The sequence below is a fragment of the Chlorocebus sabaeus genome, chromosome 26, assembly GCF_047675955.1.
Source record: "Chlorocebus sabaeus isolate Y175 chromosome 26, mChlSab1.0.hap1, whole genome shotgun sequence".
In the NCBI taxonomy this organism is placed as follows: domain Eukaryota; kingdom Metazoa; phylum Chordata; class Mammalia; order Primates; family Cercopithecidae; genus Chlorocebus; species Chlorocebus sabaeus.
The window spans coordinates 28,214,831-28,236,763 of record NC_132929.1 but is presented as its reverse complement, the minus strand read 5'-3'; the positions used below and the strand labels follow the sequence as shown (position 1 = coordinate 28,236,763).

The 21,933-nt window shown below is 36.5% G+C and overlaps 1 protein-coding gene across 8 annotated transcripts in view; it reads left to right on the top strand.

Moving 5' to 3' along the window:
• ATOSA (atos homolog A) overlaps positions 1–21,933 on the top strand; it is a 127,825-nt gene that overhangs the window by 87,922 nt on the left and 17,970 nt on the right. For all 8 annotated transcript variants that reach the window (XR_005244330.2, XR_005244329.2, XM_073012178.1 and 5 more), the window contains 7 exons: positions 6,490–6,674; positions 8,494–8,696; positions 9,025–9,150; positions 9,908–11,720; positions 15,038–15,151; positions 19,035–19,114; positions 19,973–20,081. Coding sequence is in view for 6 of the 8 variants with exons in the window: in XM_073012178.1 (XP_072868279.1) it covers positions 6,490–6,674; positions 8,494–8,696; positions 9,025–9,150; positions 9,908–11,720; positions 15,038–15,151; positions 19,035–19,114; positions 19,973–20,081 (2,630 nt within the window). In the remaining 2 variants the exon portion in view is untranslated. The remainder of the gene's footprint in view (positions 1–6,489; positions 6,675–8,493; positions 8,697–9,024; positions 9,151–9,907; positions 11,721–15,037; positions 15,152–19,034; positions 19,115–19,972; positions 20,082–21,933) is intronic.

Below are 21,933 nucleotides of genomic sequence, written 5' to 3'. Positions count from 1 at the left end.
AGTCTGATCATAGCTCCCAGACAGCCTAGTGCAAGCACAATCCTCATTGAGGTCTTAGGTAGAGGGACCCCCAGAACTGTGTTTTCATTGGTTAATCTCTGGTGTCCAGTGATTTTTCCTTCATAGCCTGTGAAAATTTGTAACATACTTTCTGTTCTCTTCAATATTACATTTTATGTCCAATAATTTATTTTTCTTTTTTTTTTTTAAAGACAGTCTCTCTCTGTCCCTCAGGCTGGAGTGCAGTGGTGCAATCTCAGTTCACTGCAACCTCCACCTCCTGGGTTCAAGTGATCCTCCCATCTCAGCCTCCGAAGTAGCTGGGATTGCAAACATGCACCACCATGCCTGGCGAATTTTTGTATTTTTAGTAGAGACAGGGTTTCACCATGTTGGTCAGGCTGGTCTCAAACCCCTGACCTCAAGTGATCCACCTCCAGGAGTGAGCTACAGGAGTAAGCCACCGCACCTGGCCAAATAATTTATTTCTTCTAACATGCGAAACTGGTAAGAAGGCCTAGCAGTTCATATTAGTCTAGATTTGAAACTTTTTTTTTTTTTGTAAAAGTAGACTTTTTCAGGTGCTCTAAAATCAAACTTTATTTCTAGTGTGAGCTATGTCCTCAGAATATCAAATTAGATCTATTGAATTCTCTTTAGTCTGACATATTTCGCAATTATTGGTCATATTCTTCAGTAAACTCTGCTGTTGTGTTTAGAGGTTGACATTATAAAAATTTTAATGATGTAACTTTTCTTTAAAAAAATTTTTTACTGCCAATTTTCAAAGACAATCTATAACAATGTAACTGTTCTGAGGACTACTATGATTTAGTATTCTCGTTTATTAAAATTAGACATTCTTAACAAATTTCTAAAAGTTGTCGTCACATATCACTTGTACTTAGGTAATATTTTATGTGTTTCAAAATACCATTGTATAATCCATAGTATTCCTTTCAATACTTATGTAATAGTTACACCAGTAATTAACAGATAACTAGTATCATCTCTAATCTTTGTTTCAGATTTTTCGTTTAAACATTTAACACCCTTGCCGGGCGCCCTGGCTCATGCCTGTAATCCCAGCACTTTGGGAGGCCAAGGCGGGCGAATCACGGGGTCAGGAGATCAAGACCATTCTGGCTAACATGGTGAAACCCCATCTCTACTAAAAATACAAAAAATTAGCCGGGCATGGTGGCAGGCGCCTGTAATCCCAGCTACTCGGGAGACTGAGGCAGGAGAATGGCATGAACCCAGGAGGCGGAGTTCGCAGTGAGCCGAGATCGCACCACTGCACTCCAGCCTGAGTGACAGAGCAAGACTCTGTCTCAAAAAAAAAAAAACATTTAACACCCTAAGTTCAGTAAGTCATCTGAGGGATTGCAAACTCCAGTCATGGTTTGAAGTTTGTTTAGTTTGTCCCCCACAGAGACAATGACCAAAGCAACCAAATTTTAGTCCAATGTTACATTATTTAAAAGTGGCTTGGGGCAGTGACTCACATCTGTAATCCCAGCACTTTGGGAGGCCAAGGTGGGAGAATTGCTTGAGGCCAGGAGTTTGAGGTTAAAGTGAGCCATGGTCACGCCACTGCACTCCACCCTGGGCAACAAAGCAAGACCCTGTCTCTAAAACAAAAAAGAAGAAGAAGAAAATACTCTTTTGTAACAGTTCAGTGTTTGTCACTTTAAACTTGATAATTCCTACTGCAAGAGTTAGCCACTCCATTCTAGGAGCTTTGGAAATGTATTACAGTTTTGCAGGCATAAGGATACCAAGTCATAGAGTCCTGGTAACATCTATCTTTCTTTCAGTCATTGCACTTTCTCCACCCTCTTCCCCACTTTGTATGTCCTTTCCTAATCTAACCTGATAGTTTTGCAGAATTTTATCTCTGCAGAAATGATCAGGTGCTCTTTAGGATATGTATAGTGGTAGTGGTAGTGTTTAAAAAGTAGTTTTAAGAGACATCCTTGTTAAGAGTGAAGAAAAATTGGGCTGAGTGCGGTGGCTCACACCTGTAATCCCAGCACTTTGGGAGGCCGAGGTGGGCAGATCACGAAATCAGGAGATCCAGACCATCTGGCTAACACAGTGAAACCCCATGTCTACTAAAAATACAAAAAAGTTAGCCGGGCATGGTGGTGGGTGCCTGTAGCCCCAGCTGCTCGGGAGGCTAAGGCCAGAGAATGGCGTGAACATGAACCTGGGAGGCAGAGTATGCAGTGAGCCAGTAATGCGCCACTGCACTCCAACCTGGGTGACAGAGCAAGACTCTGTCTCAAAAAAAAAAAAAAAAAAAAGAGTGAAGAAAAATAGATGAGGGCAGTGATGAGTTTTTAGCCAGGCTTTGGTATACAGTATTTGGGGAGATCATATATATTAATGCTCTGGGTAGAGGCCTGCAGATGAGTCATGCTTGATACCAAGGTGATAATGCAGAGGTAGTCAGTCAATTATGTGTTACAATTATGTGGATTTGGTTTTAAAAGAATTATGGGCTTTCTTACAAATTTTACATATTTATTTATTTATTTTAAATAATATTTATTTATTCAAAAGTGGAGACTACGTAATGTGATGTGAAAAATAAGATTAAAAGCTACATTGTATGAACCTAAGTTTGTTTTAAAAGTTGCATATATGCTTAAAACAAGGCTATTAAGTTAACAATAGGTATCTCTGAAAAATGAGTTATTTTTGTCTTACTCTCTGAATTTTAAAATTTCTCAGTAAATGTGTTACTTTTAGTTAGAAAATCATTATTTAAATTTTGAAATAGTCACATTTTTGGAAAGTTTTATTTTCCTCAATGTTTTAGTGTGCTCAGGCTGCCATAAAATACCATAGACTTGGGTGGCTTAAACAACAGAAATTTATTTTCTCACATTTCCAAAGACTGGAAGTCCAAGATCAGGGTGCCAGCATGTTCAGGTCCTGGTGAGAGGTCTCTTCCTGGCTCACAGACAGCTGCCTTCTACCTGTGTGCTCATGTGGCCTTTCCTTGAAGAGAAAGAAAGCGAGAGGGAGACACATGCGGGCTGTGGGAGGTGGGGGAAAGCAGGGAGAGAGGAGGTCACTTTCTCTTCTTTTAAAGCTACCTGCATTACCACCCTTATGACCTCATTTAACTGTAATTACCTCCTAAAAGCCTTATTTCCAAATAGAGTCACAGTGCCGGTTAAGGCTTCAACACATAAATTTCAATTCAGCCCATCACTCAGTTCTCATTTATAGACTAGCAATTTTTTTTATTTTTGATGATTATCTTCTCTAATTTCATAACAATATATTTTAGTTACTAGTCAAGGTGCTTTTGACTACAAATAATTCACTCAACAAGCTTAAAGGAATTGATTGCTAGGGATACAGAGTTCTCTCAGTAGGTTTATGAGGGACTGGAACATTGTCAGGAATCAGGCAACTACTTTTTCTGGCTTTCTATGGCTACAAAGTCTCCTTTCTCTCTCATTCACTGTGTAGCTTATTTCATTCTCTTATTTTCTGTTCCATGCCCATGGCAGTCTATGGTCATTACATAGCTCCTGGGTGTACGTTGCCTCAGTTTAAGTCATAGCAGATAGGGGCAAACTAACATCTCTGAATCCTAACTCCAGTGTCTTGGGAAATAGACTGACCCAGGATGGGTCAGGTGCCCACTTTGAATCAATTGGCTTTGGTGGGGTTGGGGAACAGGGTCACACTTTTTTGTATATATAGTAGAGACAGGGTCTCCCTGTGTTGCCCAGGCTGGTCTCGAACTCCTGGGCTCAATGGATTCTCTTGCTTCAGCCTCCCAAAATGCTAGGATTATAGGCATGAACCATCACTTCCAACCAGGGGTCACACAACTTAAAGAAGGCTGCCGGTGTTCACTCTTGACAATGGCCACTGTTAAAATCTTGCTCTATGTGATCTTCCTAAAGCTCTTTCAGACAACTAGGCAGGTGTTACCCTCATTTAATGGAAGAAAACAGTAAGTGACTTGTCTCAAGCAACACGTCACTACCGAAGAACCCTTCCTCACCACTGTCTTCACCACATACCCCTTAGAACCTTTCCTCACCACTGTCTTCCACCACATACCCCTACCCAACTACTGGCCACCAGTCTGTGCTCTTATAGATTGCTAATGTCTGTACGAGTGGTTATCACAGTATGGTATGTATTTGGTTGTTGTGTCTGCTGCTCTGAGAATTTTTAAAGTGTATGATCCATGTATTTTTTAACCTGGGGATGTATGATAAATTGAATGAATTGACTGAGAATAGAACTAGAGCCCAGGTTCTGGAGCTAAACTGTCCAGCTTCAAAATTCAACTTTGCTACTTCCTAATTGATGATCTTGGGCAAGTTACTTAACCTTTCCATGCTTCATTTATCTGAAAAATAGAAGTAATAGTCCTCACCTTCTAGAGCTACTCCAAGGATTAAATGAGTTGATGTGTAGAAAGTACTTCGAACTGACAGTGATAAATTACCAAATGTTGGCTGTCATTTTATATGTTCCAAATGGTCACTTTAGAGAAACTTTTCTGAATGGTCTTAAAATGCCAGTTCAATAAAGTTTACTTTAAGGCTTCTTCCTTTTCTGATAAGCCTTCCTGAAGCTAGACAAGAGCATTCTTCATCATACCTTTCAAAGCTATTCATAATCTGACTCCAGTCCTTCTTTTTGCATACTTTTCTCTATAAGAAATCTCTGCTCAAATTCACCTTCTCTCTTCCCATTTCATGCTGCAGTGTTCTGTTTGTTTTTAAAATTCTTTGAATTGTAAAGGTTTCAAAACTAGGAACTATGTGCATATGACTCTGTGTCCCCCTATTACCTGAGGTATAATAGGCACTTGAAATATTTGTTGCTTAATTGGCAGAGATGAGAGCAACTTTTTGTACAACAAATTATACAACAAATTGAATAGTATGTGCACTTTTGTGTATGAACAACTTGTATAGCAGGTTAACAGTTTTTAAAATTAACTGTTAAAAAACTATGAGCACGCATGAGAAATATTTAAATTATCATAACTACATGAAAAAAAAACTATAGATTGTTTGAAACTGTAATAACCAAAATACCACACTCCACATATTGCAAATCAGGCTTTGTGCCGCTGCTGGATAAGTATAGCATTTCTTCCTTAGCAATTGTTACTACTATATAGTAAAAGCACAGAGGACCCCATGACTATGAATTTTCATGTCACAGAATTAGTGCTGTGAAACTAAGGAACTAGTAAAGGAAGGGAGGGGGAGAGAAAGGGAAACATGCAGTGGATCTGTATCTTTTTCTAATATGTAAATAATAGCAATAGAACATCTTAGCTAAAAATATGACATAAGACATTTTAACCTTTTAGCTATTAGTGATTATTTGTGTGCAAAAACTATTGTACCTGACATCCAAAAATATAATTTTTTTTTTTTTTTCCCTGAGACAAGAGTCTTGCTCTGTCGCCCAGGCTGGAGTGCAATGGGGCGATCTTGGCTCACTGCAACCTCCACCTCCCGGGTTCAAGTGATTCTTCTGCCTCAGCCTCCTGAGTAGTTGGGATTACAGGCATGCGCCACTGCACCCAGCTGATTTTTGTATTTTTAGTAGAGACTGGGTTTCGCCATGTTGGTCAGGCTGGTCTCAAACTCCCGACTTCGGGTGATCTGCCCACCTCAGCCTCCCAAAGTGCTGGGATTACAGGCATGAGCCACCACACCCAACCCAAAAATATAATTATTATAGGCTATAAAGTTAAAATAGATATCTCTGAAAAATGAGTTATTTTTGTCTTACTCTCTGAATTTTATAAATTTCTCAGAAAATGTGTTACTTTTTAATTAGAAAAGCCACCACACCTGACCCAAAAATATAATTATTATAGGCCAGGCGCAGTGGCTTATGCCTGTAATCCCAACACTATGGGAGGCTTAGGCGGGCAGATCACTGGAGGTCGGGAGTTCGAGACCAGCCTGACCAACATGACAAAACCCCGTCTCTACTAAAAATACAAAAATTAGCCATTCGTGGTGGTACATGCCTATAATCCCAGCTACTTGGGAGGCTGAGGCAGGAGAATCGCTTGAACCCAGGAGGTGGAGGTTGTGGTGAGCCAGATTGTGCCATTGCACTCCAGCCTGGACAAAAAGAATGAAACTCTGTCTCAAAAAAATAATAATTATTATTATTATCATAGGATGATAAATGTATTTCTAAACCTTCAGTGTTTTAACTAATGTTTATATAAAAACAATTCCATAATTTTAACCAGTTCAACTAGAATTTGGAATTATCCATCATCTCCTCACTTCTGTATAGTTTGTGAATCAAGAGTTTACTATATTTTGATTGTCTTGATTTTATTATTTTCACTCTTTGTTAAATGAATATTCTTAAATGTGTAATGTGACATTAGTTATTTTAGGCAGACCAGATGAGTTCTTACTAAGAGTACATTAAATTGAGTACCCTTTGCCCCTTTTTTTATATCAGATACTCTGGATGAATATTTTGAATATGATGCAGAGGAGTTCTTGGTCTCTTTGGCCTTGCTGATAACAGAAGGACGAACACCTGAATGTTCTGTAAAAGGTCGAACAGAAAGCTTTCATTGCCCTCCAGCACAGTCTTGTTACCCAGTAACTACCAAACATGAATGTAGTGACAAGCTGGCCCAGGTGAGAATCTGTGTTGAATGCTTTATATCTTTTATATAAACTAGTTTATGTTCATCATCACCTTTATTTTATTACAATTATAATTATCACATTTCAGTGTAAAATTGATCATAATCATAAAGGGAAAAAATCCAAATCCTGGACCATAGCTAATAAACTTGGCTCTCAAATAAGGCTCTTGAAGGCATTGCAGGTAGTTTTGCTGATCAGTGGGGAGGTGGGCACCCAGTTTCATACCTGCCATCTCATAAGCTGGATTTAAGACTATCTCTGCTGTTGGATTTTACTTTGTTAATTTATTTATTTATTGGAGATGGAGTCTTGCTCTGTCGCCCAGGCTGGAGTGCAGTGGCACAATGTTGTCTCACTGCAACCTACACTTCCTGGGTTCAAGCAATTCTTCTGCCTCAGCCTGCTGAGTAGCTGGGACTACAGGTGCGTGCCACCACACCCGGCTAATTTTTGTATTTTTCATAGAGATGGGGTTTCACCATATTTGCCAGACTGGTCTCTCAACTCCTGACCTTGTGATCCGCCCTCCTCAGCCTCCCAAAGTGCTGGGATTACAGGCATGAACCATGATGCCCGGCCTGCTTTATTTTTAGAATCTCAACCCTGGCTCTTCCACTTTGTATTGTTATTCATTTGGTAAATTGATGTTGTTATGATTATTTTCCCCACATTAACCAATTTCCCTTTTGTATTCCTTTTTTTTAATGGTAAGATATTTTTTGTTAATGTTTTTGTGTAACATTGTTCAAAATATTTTGGTGTATGTAGCAAACAATTTGCTTTAAGAATTTTTCTCCCACTTACTAGTTTCTCAAATGTGATCCAAAATTTTAAACTTTAAAAATCTTGTCTATTTTGAGGCCAGGCGTAGTGGTTGGCCTGGCCAACACGGTGAAACCTCATCTCTACTAAAAATACAAAACATAGCTGGGCGTGGTGGCGGGTGCCTGTAATCTCAGCTACTCAGGAGGCTGAGGCAGGAGAATTGCTTGAACCCGGGAGGCAGAGGTTGCAGTGAGCCAAGATCATGCCATTGCACTCCAGCCTGGTCAACAAGAGTGAGACTCCATCTCAAAAAAAAAAGATCTTGTTTATTTTGAGTGTTTAATGAAAATGGGTTTTTAATATTTTGGTGTTCAGATTTAAGAAGTAATCTTTCCTGTGAAATGATGAAATTAATAAAGTAGTCAAGGCTGGGCCAACTCAGAGGCCTGTCAGACATTGGATATAGCAGTTCTTTTTCCACAAGGTAGAGCAAAGATACACTCCTCAAGAAAATTTGCATTACAAATGTTCAATACAGCCGGGGCACAGTGGCTCATGCCTGTAATCCCAGCACTTTGGGAGGCCAAGGTAGGCAGATCACCTGAGGTTAGGAGTTTGAGATCAGCCTGGCCATCATGGAGAAGCCCTGTCTCTACTAAAAGTACAAAAATTAGCCCGGCATGCTGGCGGGCGCCTGTAATCCCAGGTAATTGAGAGGCTGAGGCAGGAGAATCGCTTGAACCCGGGAGGCGGAGGTTGCAGTGAGCTGAGATCGCACCACTGCACTCCAGCTTGAGCGACAGAGGGAGTCTCAGTCGCAAAAAAATAAAATAAAATAAATGTTCAGTACTAATCATTGCACTCTAGAGCTCACTAGCATAGATCCATTATTAAATGAGGAAACCTAGATAGCATTCTGAGCAAAAGCTCTACAATAGATGACTCATTTCTCATACAGATGTCTACTTTACAATTATAATTTTCTATAATACAAAATTAGGTGGGTTTTTGAGACATTTTGCTTATATTCATTTTCTCTAAGTGCCGCCAAGCCAGACGAACTAGGTCTGAGGTCACGTTGTTGTGGAAGAATAACCTTCCAGTCATGGTGGAAATGATGCTACTACCAGACTGCTGCTACAGCGATGATGGGCCCACCACAGAGGGAATTGATCTAAATGATCCTGCAATTAAGCAAGATGCATTATTATTAGAAAGATGGATCTTGGAGCCAGTTCCTCGACAGTAAGTTGTTGAACGTTAGTTCAGAGTTGTTCTTGGTAAATCACGTTTTCTATTACTTCCTATAAATTATTTTAATGTATCATGTCTTTTAATTCCTCAATTTATGTAATAAAATTGAGATAGTATTTATATTTGGCACTAAAAATATGAGTAAATGTAGTACTTATATTTAGTAGTTGTGACTTCAAGTGACATCGTAAGTGCATTCCTATGCTCTTCAAAGCACAAATCCTGAGTGATAAGTTTATGGATATCAGCTTCTGCCATTCTAAAATTCAGTCATTTTGTACGTGCTTACATTTAAATTATGCTTTGTTACTTCCCTTAGGAATGGTGACCGATTTATTGAAGAGAAGACACTTCTGTTGGCTGTCCGCTCATTTGTGTTTTTTTCTCAGTTAAGTGCGTGGCTGAGTGTTTCTCATGGTGCTATTCCACGAAATATTCTCTACAGGTATGTCTAGGGCCAAAAAAAAAAAAGGACAGTGCATATTCAAACACCTTGGTTAGCAACCGAATGGTATTTTACCTTTTAAATAGATTATTTCCTGCAATTCTAAATATAAATGGATAAAATTTACTGAGGTTTTTCAAAACAAGTTAGAGCGATTTAGATTGAATCAGTATGAATTTTGTTTGTTGTATTAAATTTGATATAGAATAATATCAAGAGAACTTTTAAGCTTACTTTAGAGAACCAATGGACTTAATGCTACTATCATAAAGTCGAAAAGTTTTCTGGGCTGCTGAATTTCTGTGTTTTACTTAATTTTTGGCATCTTGGATAATGTTAACAGGCTGTTAACAATTAGCTGTGTAGCTAATTGGCTTTTTAGGCAAATGGCCATGAGATAGGGTGTCTCTTAATCACCTTGCACAATAAAATTAGCTGAATCCATTTATGTACTAGTAATTACAAAGTCCTTTTTTTCTGTTTTAACAAATATTTTTAAATTATAATATTCTTGAGCTTTAATGCTTAAGTGATCTGTGTTCTTAAAAAGGTCATCTCTTCCAAGCATAAGCTATTGTATTACTTACATTGGTTTTATCAGAATTATATGCATGGTAAAATGGCTAAAAGTAAACCTCAGTGGTAATTAATGCAAACAAAAATAAGCGTATGACTGTTTTACATTTACAATAACATGCAATAATAAGGATATAACCTTTGTAATCCATTAATACAGTATTTTTCTGTGTGATTCTAGAATCAGTGCTGCTGATGTAGACCTACAGTGGAATTTTTCACAGACTCCAATTGAGCATGTGTTTCCTGTTCCTAATGTTTCTCACAATGTTGCCTTGAAAGTCAGTGTTCAGTCCTTGCCCAGACAATCTAATTACCCAGTTTTGACCTGCAGTATTCACACTAATATTGGCCTTTATGAGAAAAGAATTCAACAACATAAACTTAAAACCCATCAGCACCATAATCCAAATGAAGCAGAACAATGTGGTACAAACAGTTCACAGCGTCTGTGTAGCAAACAAACTTGGACCATGGCACCTGAAAGTGTATTACATGCAAAAAGTGGCCCAAGTCCAGAATATACTGCAGCTGTCAAAAACGTCAAACTATATCCAGGCACTGGCAGTAAATCTGACCATGGGACATCTCAAGCCAATATTCTGGGCTTTAGTGGTATAGGTGATATAAAATCACATGAAACATCAGTGAGAACTTTAAAATCATTTTCAATGGTTGATTCCAGTGTCTCTAACCGCCAGAGTTTCTGGCAGTCAGCTGGTGAGACTAACCCTTTAATAGGCTCTTTAATTCAGGAGCGGCAAGAAATCATTGCAAGAATTGCCCAGCATTTGATTCATTGTGATCCAAGCACTTCACATGTTTCTGGACATCCATTTAATACTCAAGAGTCTAGTTCACTCCATTCAAAACTTTCCCGTGTTTCACAAGAAAATGAGAATGTGGGAAAAGGTAAAGAAACTTTCTCCATGTCTTTTGGTAATCCAGAGTTTACCTCCCCAGAAGACAGCAATGAGGGGAAAATTCGACTAAAACCAGAAACTCCTCGAAGTGAAACTTGTATTTCTAATGACTTTTCTTCTCATATGCCTGTTGGAGAGACTAATCCTTTGATAGGCTCTTTACTCCAGGAGCGGCAAGATGTTATTGCAAGGATTGCTCAACACTTGGAGCACATTGATCCAACAGCATCACATATCCCCCGGCCGTCATTCAACATGCATGACTCCAGTTCAGTTGCATCTAAAGTGTTTAGGAGTTCATATGAAGACAAAAATTTGTTGAAGAAAAATAAGGATAAGTCCTCAGTTTCCATTTCTCACACAAAATGTTCCTTGTTAGGAGACACCAGTGATGGGAAAAACTTAGTATCTAATAAATGTTTTACTTCTTTTAAAAATAATAGTAAAGAAAAGTGTTCTTTGAAACGTCAAACGAGAAATCAGTGTCAGAACAATCCTAGTGAAATCATCCAGAGTACATATCAGGAAACACGGAACAAAAGTTCTAGTTTGTCGACTTCCTCAATTTTGTCTCAGCACAAAGAAAATAACTTAGATTTGACAAGCAGATTTAAGGAGCAAGAAATGAGCAATGGAACTGATAAGCAGTATTCAAATTGCAGCAGTATTGACAAACAGATTTGTACAAATAAGTATAAGGAAAAAATAATAAATGAGAACTATAATCCAAAATTCTTTGGCAATCTTCAATCTGATGATTCAAAGAAAAATGACTCAAAAATAAAAGTTACTGTGTTGGAAATGTCTGAATATTTGAACAAATATGAAAGCATGTCCTCAAATAAAGACTCAAAAAGGCCTAAGACATGTGAGCAAAATACTCAACTTAATAGCATAGAGAATTATCTCAATAAAGATAATGAAGGTTTCAAATGTAAAAAGTCAGACCAATTAAAAAATCAACAGGATAAGAAAGAAGATCCAACTAATGAAAAATCCCAAAACTATTCTCAGAGAAGTATACAAGACTGTTTGTCTACGTGTGAGCAACCAAAAAATACAGAGGTATTGGTAAGTAACATCTAATATGTCAAATATAATTCTGAAATATTTGTTATGATTTAAATTTTGTTCACAGGAGATCTAGTTATAAAGTCCCAAGGTTCCATTATCTATAGGACACACAATCTGATAACAGCAATAAACCTACAGAACTAGTATTAACATCCTTGCAAATAACCCACTCTCTTAAGAACAAAAAGTAAATGGAGGAAATAAAGATCAGGCTGTTTAAAAACTAGGAAGTGGTACCTTTTTTTAAAGCTATTAATAGGACAGTAATTGTTTTCATGAGGTGTTACGTCTATTATTTAGGTCTTTTAGCTCTGTTCTCCGCCTGCTCCCCCATCTTAAAGGCCTCTTTTTCTTCTAGTCAGAAGCACCCAGGCCAGGCACAGTGACTCACAGCCTATAATCCCAACACTTTGGGAGGCCAAGGCAGAAGATCACTTGAGCTCAGGAGTTGGAGACCAGCCTGGGCAACATAATGAGACCCTGTCTCTACAAAAAATTAAAAATTAGCTAGGCAGGGTGGTACATGCCTGTAGGCCTAGCTATTTGAGAGGCTGAGGTGCGGGAATCACTTGAGCCCAGGAGTTCAAGGTTGCAGTGAGCTATGATTGTCCCATTGCACTCCAGCCTGGGTGACAGAGTGAGACCCTGTCTCAAAAAAACAAAAACAGAAAAAAACCAACCAAAACAAAACACAGAAGCACTCAGCTTTTTAATATTTGATCTGTAATGTCAAGAGAATACTATATAATATTTATAAAATATTACTAGGATTTTGTATGTTGCTTGTATATAACGTTCAGTTATATTACATATTAGGTTTCTGCAAAAGTAATTGAAGTTTTTGCCACTGAAAGTAATGGCAAACCTCAATTGCTTTTGCATGAACCTAATAGGATACTTGGTTCTTTGTGGTACTTCACCATATGGGACAGGTAGGACAGTTATGAGGAAACTGGGACTCAAAGAGAATAACTGACATACCAGTAGCTGTACAAAGTCCTTAGTGATTCAACTGGCACCCTCACCCCAGTCTCTTGACTCCTAATCCAGGCTCCTTTCTACTACCTGACAATAATCAAGGACAAATTTGTGGACTATACAAGTCCTTGGTTCATCCCTCCTGTTGAGAAAACAAATTAATCCCTCCTGCTGCCCTTTTTTGTTTATTTCAGCACTTACAAACAATTCTGGGAGTGTAGACAAGAGTCAGAAATCAAATTTGTATTAGCTTAATGTATTATTTGTTAGCAGGTCCGACCCAATATTAGCGGTGTGCCCATTGTGCTATGTCATTGGTCAGTTAATGACTTTCAAAGTGTCTATAGGGAAATCACCAAGCTACTGGTCAAAACACCTGAGTTCTAGTCCTGGCTTCACAGTTTAGTCCTTGAGTGACTATAAATAAGTCATATTACTTCTAAAAACCTGTTTCCTCAATTTTACAAGACTCATGATTAATATCTTTTGCCTTAGAGCAGTGATAAACAATTTATAAATATTTTGTAGTCCTTAATGTACTATATACATAAAAGATATTTTAAGTTATTTTCATTTTATTTGATTTCCTACCGAACTACCTTTTAATTTCTAAAAATCATTAGGCTTCACTTTCCTTTACTTTTCCAAGCAGTATCTCAATTATATGGAAAACTTCTTCTTAAGTACCTTGATCCAAGCCTAAATGACCTTGATTTGTCTTTTTTATCACTCAAATTCGTTTTTCTGACATTTCAAAATTATGCCATGATTCCAGTTTATATTTTTCTTCAGAAGATCTCGCCCTAACATGGGGTTTAATCAAATGGTAGTTTCCAATTTTCTAAAAGCATAATTGTCACAAAAACTTACACTAGCCTTAAGAATATTCGGTTCTTTTGATCCTGTTATCTAATAGGGAGGCTTAACCCTGGCCATGGTATTTTTCAAGCCCACTAAAATTCATTTTTTTCATGTACCTGTTTTAAATATAATAAACAGTTTACTGTGTGCCCCATCTGAATATTTTATACATGTTGACTTACTTAATCCCTCTCACTTTGATATGAGATTAAGTGCTTTTACTAACTCCAGTTTACAAATGAGGACCTTGAGCTAGGGAAATTACATAACTTGCCCAGGTCACAAAGCTAATAAATGGTAGAGCCAAGACCCAGAATAGTATTTTATAATTTTTATTCATGTAATTTTTATGAATTTCTGATCTTTGGGTATAAACTTGTCCAGTCCTTAAGAATTAACCTATTTCTTGTATCACATCAAAAACATAGTGCTGTGACTGCATTATATATAATTTTAAATTTACAGTGTTTCTTATATTTCTATATGATGTTCCACCAAATTATATCATCTGAAAATGGTTTTAATATTGACATAGTTTTATATTTTTCATTATACTAGTATTTATATAATATACTAACATTATACTAATTTTTCCTGTGAGTACAGTAGTTGCCCCTTATCCATGGTTTCCTTTCCATGGTTTCAGTTTACTCATGGTCAACCAGGTCAGAAAATAGGTGAGTACAGTACAATAAGATACTTTGAAAGAGAGAAAGACTACATTCACACATAACTTTTATTATGTCATATTATTATAATTGTATTTTATTATTAATCTCTTATTGTACCTAATTTATAAATTAAACTTTAGGATAGGTATGTATAGGAAAATATATATATATTGTTTGGTACTACACGTGATTTCAGGCATCCACTGGGGTTCATGGAATATATCCCCTGAGCATAAGAGGGGACTACCATAGTAGCTTTTTCACAAATTGAAATAATCAAATATTAGCTTGCTAGATGATAAATTCTGAACAAACATGAACATATAAGGCATTTACATTTGGACATATTTTCTTTAGAACTTAATTCAACATATTACAATAACCATTTTAGACATTATTTTCCAATTGAAATATATATATTGTGTGTAAACATAAGATGTAGATATACACAGGTTGAGCATCCCAAATTTGAAATGTTCCAAAATCCCAAACTTTTTAATTGCTGACAAGGTGCTCAAAGGAAATTTTCATTGGAATGTTTCAGATTTCGGATTTTTGCATTTGGGGTGCTTAACCGGTAAAGTATATAGGATGCAAGTATTCCAAAATTAGAAAAAAATCCAAACTTCTAAACACTTCTAGTCCCCAAGTATTTTGGATAAGGGATATCCCACTTGTATATCACCAACTTCACCAGCAATACCTCAGAATGTATTAGGAACGAGTCTAAAAATGAAAAAGCTGTCCACATTCTTTAAATGGTATTTAAGTATTACAATTAAAATCTAATTATTTTCCTAACAGAGGACTACACTGAAACATTCAAATGTCTGGCGAAAACATAATTTTCATTCCTTGGATGGAACTTCAACCAGAGCCTTTCATCCTCAAACTGGTTTGCCTCTTCTTTCAAGCCCTGTAAGCATTTTTTTTTTCTTATCTCGTGCTTAGAACTTGCACACATCTGAAAGGTTTACAAATAATTTCATTCGAATTTTAATTGAAAAAAATTTAAATATCTTTAAATTTCCAGTTATGAAACATTTTATTTTTTGATCACACATTTAACAGCTATGTGATAATACAGGGAAAGACAAAAATGTGAATAAAAATGAAATGTATTAGAGTTATAAAATTTCTCTGAAATTCTTTTGCCTAACATTTTAACTGTTACTAGATGTGAAAAAAGCAAAAACCATCAAGTGGATTTGTATCTTACTGATACCACTAACTGGGTCATCTGCAAGTTAAATCTATTGCTGGTTTTGATTTGGAATCCCTTCACTTAATCATCTTGAGACATATAAATCTGTTCACTCCTCAATTACAAATAGATTTACAGATCTGAGTGCAGTGGTTAAAAGCATCACTTTGGAGTCACATTGACTTCCCCCTAGTTATGCGACACAATCTCTTGGAGTCTCAGTTTCCTCATATGTAAATCAGGATGATAATGTCTACCTTAGTGTTGTGAGGATGGTTAGTATCATCCCTCTTGCATGTAAGCAGTCAGTGGTTAGTTGGTATGGCTACCATTTCAGTTAAACTTGAGGTAAGCAGTAAATTGTGTAGCACAACTAAAAATCCTTGTAATTTGCTACAAACGTATTTTTAGTTGTATGTGTTTTTTAGTAACTAGAAAAATACAGTATCTTGTGTATGTTCAAAAAATAATTATTGGACAATAGATGCAGAATTTAAATGTATAACGTGGACCTCAGGCTTCTATTTTAGAAAAATTAAAGTCCAAACAACTTTTTAAAAATTCCAAATGGTTTTTGCTGTTTTTTTTTTTAAATTCTTATGGGTACATAATAGTTGTATATATTTATAGGGTACGTGTGATGTTTTGATACGGGCATACAATGTGTAATGATCAATTCAGGGTGAATGGATTATCCATCACTTCAAGCCTTTATCATTTCTTTATGTTAGGAACCTTCCTATTTCACTCTTATTTTTAAATATACAATAAATTATTGTTAACTATAGTCACCCTGTTATGCTACCAAATACTAGATCTTATATCATTGTATCCAACAGTGTTTTTGAACCTATTAACCATTCCCACTGTATCCCTGCTTCCTCACAACTCTTCCAAGCCTCTGGCAACCATCCTTATACCCTTTATCTTCATTAGTTCAATTGTTTTTGTTAAGCTCCCCCATATGAGTGAGAACATGGAATATCTGTCTTTCTTGCCTGGCCTATTTCACTTAGCATAATGTCCTTCAGCTTCGTTCATATTGTTGCAAATGACAGGATTTCGTTCCTTGTGTGGCTGAATAATATTCCATTGTGTATATACTACATTTTCTTTATTCATTCATCTATTGATGGACACTTAGGTTGCTTCCATATCTTGGCTGTTGCAAATGGTGCTGCAGTAAACATTGGAGTGCAGCTCTCTCTTTAATATACAATTTCCCTTTTTTTTCCTTAAGATATATGCCCAGCAGTGGGATTGCTGGGTCATATGGTAGTTCTATTTTTCGTTTTTTGAGGAACTTCCATAGTCTTCTCCACAGCGGCTATACTAATTTACATTCCCACTAATAGTGTATGAGGGTTTCCCTTTTGTTCCATTCTTGCCAGCATCCATTATTGTCTGTCTTTTGGATAAGAGTCATTGTAACTGGAGTGAGACAACATCTCGTTATGGTTTTAATATGCATTTCTCTGGTTAGTGGCATTGAGCATTTTTTCATATACCTGTTGGCCATTTCCATGTTGTCTTTTGAGAAATGTCTGTTCAGATTTTTTTTGTCCATTTTAAAATAAAAACTCCAAATGTTTGACCTACCTGTGAGGTGATTTAAAATGCCCAAGAGATCAGGGAAAAAATTTTCAGCGTCTTGCTAGTGTAAAAAGCACCACAGACTTCTGGTCAATATGGTGGACTGAGTCAATATAGGAAGACACTTGCCCCTTCCCCCCACAGAGATTCTGGAAGAGGTATAATAACTTCCAAATGCATAACGTTGTGTAAGAGCAAGAAAGAAAAATTCCCAAGGAGTAAACTGGGTCAAATTTTGCTCCGCTAGGATATTTGAACCTAAAATAGCACTAGGGTTCAATGCCCCTGCTGAGACAGGAGTCAAGGCTGCAAGTCTGTAACAATCTTAGCTGAGACCAGATTCTTCATAAAGCCAGGCACAGGGAAGACTGGCCTTCTCTAAATGAGAGGGGGAAAAAATATCCATCTATTTACTCAGGGGTGGAGTACATGGGAGGAAAGGAAGCACCCGAAAGAAATTGTACCTAAATCTAAGCCACACATAGTAGGGGTTCTGAATTTATGCTACCTGTGAGATTCAGAGATGTCTAGCTAAGAAACAGCCATAAAAACTAAAGAACCCATGAAATCCATTTAGTATTAGTATTAGTAGGGGAAACATGAAACTATCCCACATCTATAACCCAGGGCAGCAAAGATTTATTTTTATGGAAGATACCTCTTACTGAAGATGACCTTAGAGGAAAAAAAAATTACAAAGCACCTTAAAAGAATCAGCAGGAGCAAGAAATGGAAGGATGCACGTATAGGAACTCTGTTATCAGAGCAACTTGAGAGTTAAAAACTCTTTTAAGTGTTCTGGGAGAGAAATGAAGGCAAAGATAGGGAATTTAGATGAAAGAACATGGATTTGAACTAAACAGAAATTCTAGATATGAAAAATACATGAAGTGTATACACACACTTGCATACGCATACAGATGAATTAAACAGCAGACTAGGATCAACTCAATAGAGATTTTGTGAGTGGACGAACAAATATTTAGGAAGCACCTAGAATGAGGCACAAAAAGGAAGAGAAATAGTAAAACACGAAAAAGCCATAAAGAAAAGAGAATGAGATGTTCAATGTAAGTCTGGTAGAAGTTTAAAAGGAAAGACTAAATAGAATAAGAAAATGCAATATTAGAAATGAAGGTAGAGAACTTTGCAGAATTGAAGACATGAGGATTTAGATTGAAAATTTCACAATTAAGTTCTGACTACAGTAAATAACATGGTGCACTTGTACAGCTCTCCAAAATGTTGAGGTGGTTTAAATTTTCAGTGTCATCTGTCTCTTCAGTCACCAATTAGATCAGAGAGTCAGGTACACATATTTAATATTCTAGAAACAAAACTGTCTAACTTGTATGTTGTATATGATTTTACCTTTAATTAACATTTAGGTATTTTATTTTAGGATATTTTGAGCTAAGTGGTGTTTTGCTTTAAATGTAATCTGGTATACAATGATGGTTGAAAACCTAGGAGTGTAGTACTTTTCAAATCCATTCTCTGTAAAACATAGGATTCTTGGAAATGTTGCAGTAGGTGGAATGGGCAAAGAGTGGGCAGTGCTGGCGGAACCTCAGGCTCCTATCTGTATTTTTGGTTTTTTGGGTTTTTTCCTTTTTATTTTAAAGTTGGAAGTGTTTTCCACCTCCCCAAAAAATAGAGAAGTATATAAAAAAGCAAAATATTCTTTATACTATATATTGGAATTCCATGCAATTGGAATTTCCATGTTTTTCCAAACAGGTTTTGGAAAAAACTGTTTCTGCTTCTTAAAAAATCAAAACCTAGTAAAAGTGCTTTTATTAATCATCTGTTTTTTTCAACACTAGTTAATAAAGTAAAAATAAGAACAATATGTAATGAACAGCATGATTTTAAATAAGCTATGATAGGAGAAGTTGTAGTATTTCAAAGATATGCTTAAATTTCATTTAAAAACTCTTTTATCAATTCGAGAAAGAAATTACGGTTTTTTTTTAATATCACAAATGATCATTTTGACTTTAGGTTCCTCAGAGAAAAACACAATCAGGTTGCTTTGATCTGGATTCTTCGTTACTGCATCTGAAAAGCTTCTCATCTAGAAGGTATTTATCTCAAAATTCATTTGTGTGTTTCAAACAGAATTTCACAAAATTCTGGTCTTTAACAATAAATAGTGTTGATTCTAAAAATCGGAATTGTAACAGGAATCTTATTTACAGCATGATACCATGTACACACACAGTTATTAAGGATGAGTGTGGAAGAAATTAAGGCAGTGAGTAGCAACTATATAGTGGTCATCATAATGAACTCTTACATTGGTTTTAACATTTAAATGGTTTTATGTATTTCTAGTTACTAACCTCTACTACCTTTCACTTTTTCAGGGGGGAAAAAAAAACAACCCTGGCCATTTTTTTCCCCGTTGGCAAATAATATTCTGATTATATTCTTTAGTGACAAAATTTTGCCCTTGTATTCTCATACTTAACTGAAAATAAGATTGACATAGAAGTCTGAATTATTATTTATTTCCAGTAGATGCCACTATGTGATATGTTCTAAATTCCACCTCAAAATCTTTTAGGATGTGTGTATGTGTGTTTATAAAATATTGTAACAAAGATAAAATCTGATTGGGAATTTTAAACTTGAAATTTTATATTGTAAAATTTGGTAACATTAATATGGTAGTTTGAGTAGGATTGTTCAGATTTTCCTAATTTTGTACAAAAGTAAATAATATTGTGCCTTGGCTTGGTGGCTCACACCTGTAATCCCCAGCACTTTGGGAGGCTGAGGCAGGAGCATTGCCTGAAGCCAGGAGTTTGAGGCTGTAATGAGCTATGATGGTGCCACTGTATTCCAGCCTGGGTAACAGAGTGAGACCCTGTGTCAAGATTAAAAAAAATAAAGTATTATGGCTAATATGTTCTTTTGCTGATTTGTTTTTCTAATAGTCCTCGACCATGTTTAAACATTGAAGATGATCCAGATATTCATGAAAAACCATTTTTGAGTTCTAGTGCTCCACCTATAACAAGTCTTAGTCTCCTAGGAAATTTTGAGGTAATGTGCTTTGAAACTGTTTTTTAAATGAAAATTTTATACCCTAGGTTCCAGGATGTCATTTTATGTCTTTAACTTTGGTTGTGAAAAAGAAATAAATAATTGTCTTTTTTCAAGCCTTGAAATTATCTTTTTACTTTATTTTCACAAGAAGGGAAGTCAGAATTGTTGGCACTGACATCTTAGATTTGGGTAGCTGGTAGTGGAGAAGAGAAGACCTGGTGAAATTAGGTTGGATTGAGGAATCTGGTACTTAAGTCAGGAGGATAGATTTGGCCACATCTTCTTACTTGGTAAAATTGGGTCTAGGACCCAGAGAAAATAATGGGGGACTATTAGCAGCCTCTTCATAATCAGGAAAGTTGATTTACAAAACCAAACGGTTCTCTGTACTTTATTTGCAACTTCTTTGTAAATCTACAGCTATTCTAAAGTAACAAGGTTATTTTTTAGAAATTCAAATAAAGATTTCTGATGTGTTTACTCCCAATGTTTTACTTGGGGTCAAGTAGAAATCATGGGTTTCAATTGTCTGTAATTAGAAATCAGCTTAACCTTAAACATGAACGTGTAAATGACATTTTTGAAGTGATTTTAACTGGTGAGTTTTTTTAGGGGAAAATAATTAAAATTTTGTGTTTTTAAGATAGTTTTATAGGAGTTGTGTTTTGATATATTAACCATTTGCTTTATAACTATTTTACTAGCGAAGCTATCTTTCAAAGTTTTAGTGGGAATGAAAAGATATTTCATGGTAAGTAAGTCTTTTCCATGTCACTTCCAAGGTATCAGTTCAAAGATGTCAAGCTTTCTATTCTTTGTCATCAAATTAAAAGTGCATAGGCCATTGTGAGGGTCGGGTGGCTCTGCAGCCTTTGTACTACAAGAAATTTTTTTTATTGCTCCTTTTGAGGCATGTACTACAAAAAAATGTATAAGGGAAAAAGAAAGCAGTCTGATATGTGAAAAGTTTAGAAAAGGGAGTGTGTTAGGCTGTTTTTGCATTGCTATAAAGAAATGCCAGGGGCTGGATAATTTTTAAGAAAAGAGGTTTATTGGCTCACATTTCTGCAGGCTTTACATGAAGCATGGTGCTGGCATCTGCTTCTGATGAGGCCTCGGGGAGCTTTTACTTATGGTAGTAGGCACAGCAGGAGCAGGCAAATCATATGGTGAGAGCAGGAGCAAGAGCGCGAGGGGGGAGGTGCCATATGCTTTTAAACGACGAGATCTTGTAAGAACCTACTATTGCAAGGACGGAACCAAGCCATTCGTGAAGGATCCACCTCCGTGACCGAAATAGCTCCTACCAGGCCTCCACCTTCAACATTGGGGATTACATTTCAACATGAGATTTGGAGGAGACAATATGCAAACCATATCAGGGAAGATAGTTAAAAATCAGTACACAGTTTTTTTCAGAGGATTCTATTTGTGCAGATATACATACATTTTTCAAGTGACTTAAGGAAGAAATAGAGATGCTCTGAAACTGTCCAACCCATAGGTCTTATTTATAATGAATTTGATGTTTTCTTAAGTAAATTACAGAAGATATTTCCTCAGCTTAGTGAATTTGACATTCTGTGCAATAAAAGATGGGGTTAGACTTGAGTCACTAAAATGACACATTAGACTTGTTTAGTGAAAACAGGGAAAGTCTTATCCCTGTAATAATGTTGGGGGAAATCATCATCCTTAGACATTATTTGTGGGGCATTAGGTGGAGTCTGGAAATACATGGACACAGAATAACACCCAAATAGTCTAATAGCTAATAGTCACCTTTTCTTGCCACCATTTAGAGCAAGCTTGTCCAGCTTGGGGCCTAGGACAGCTTTGAATGCAGCCC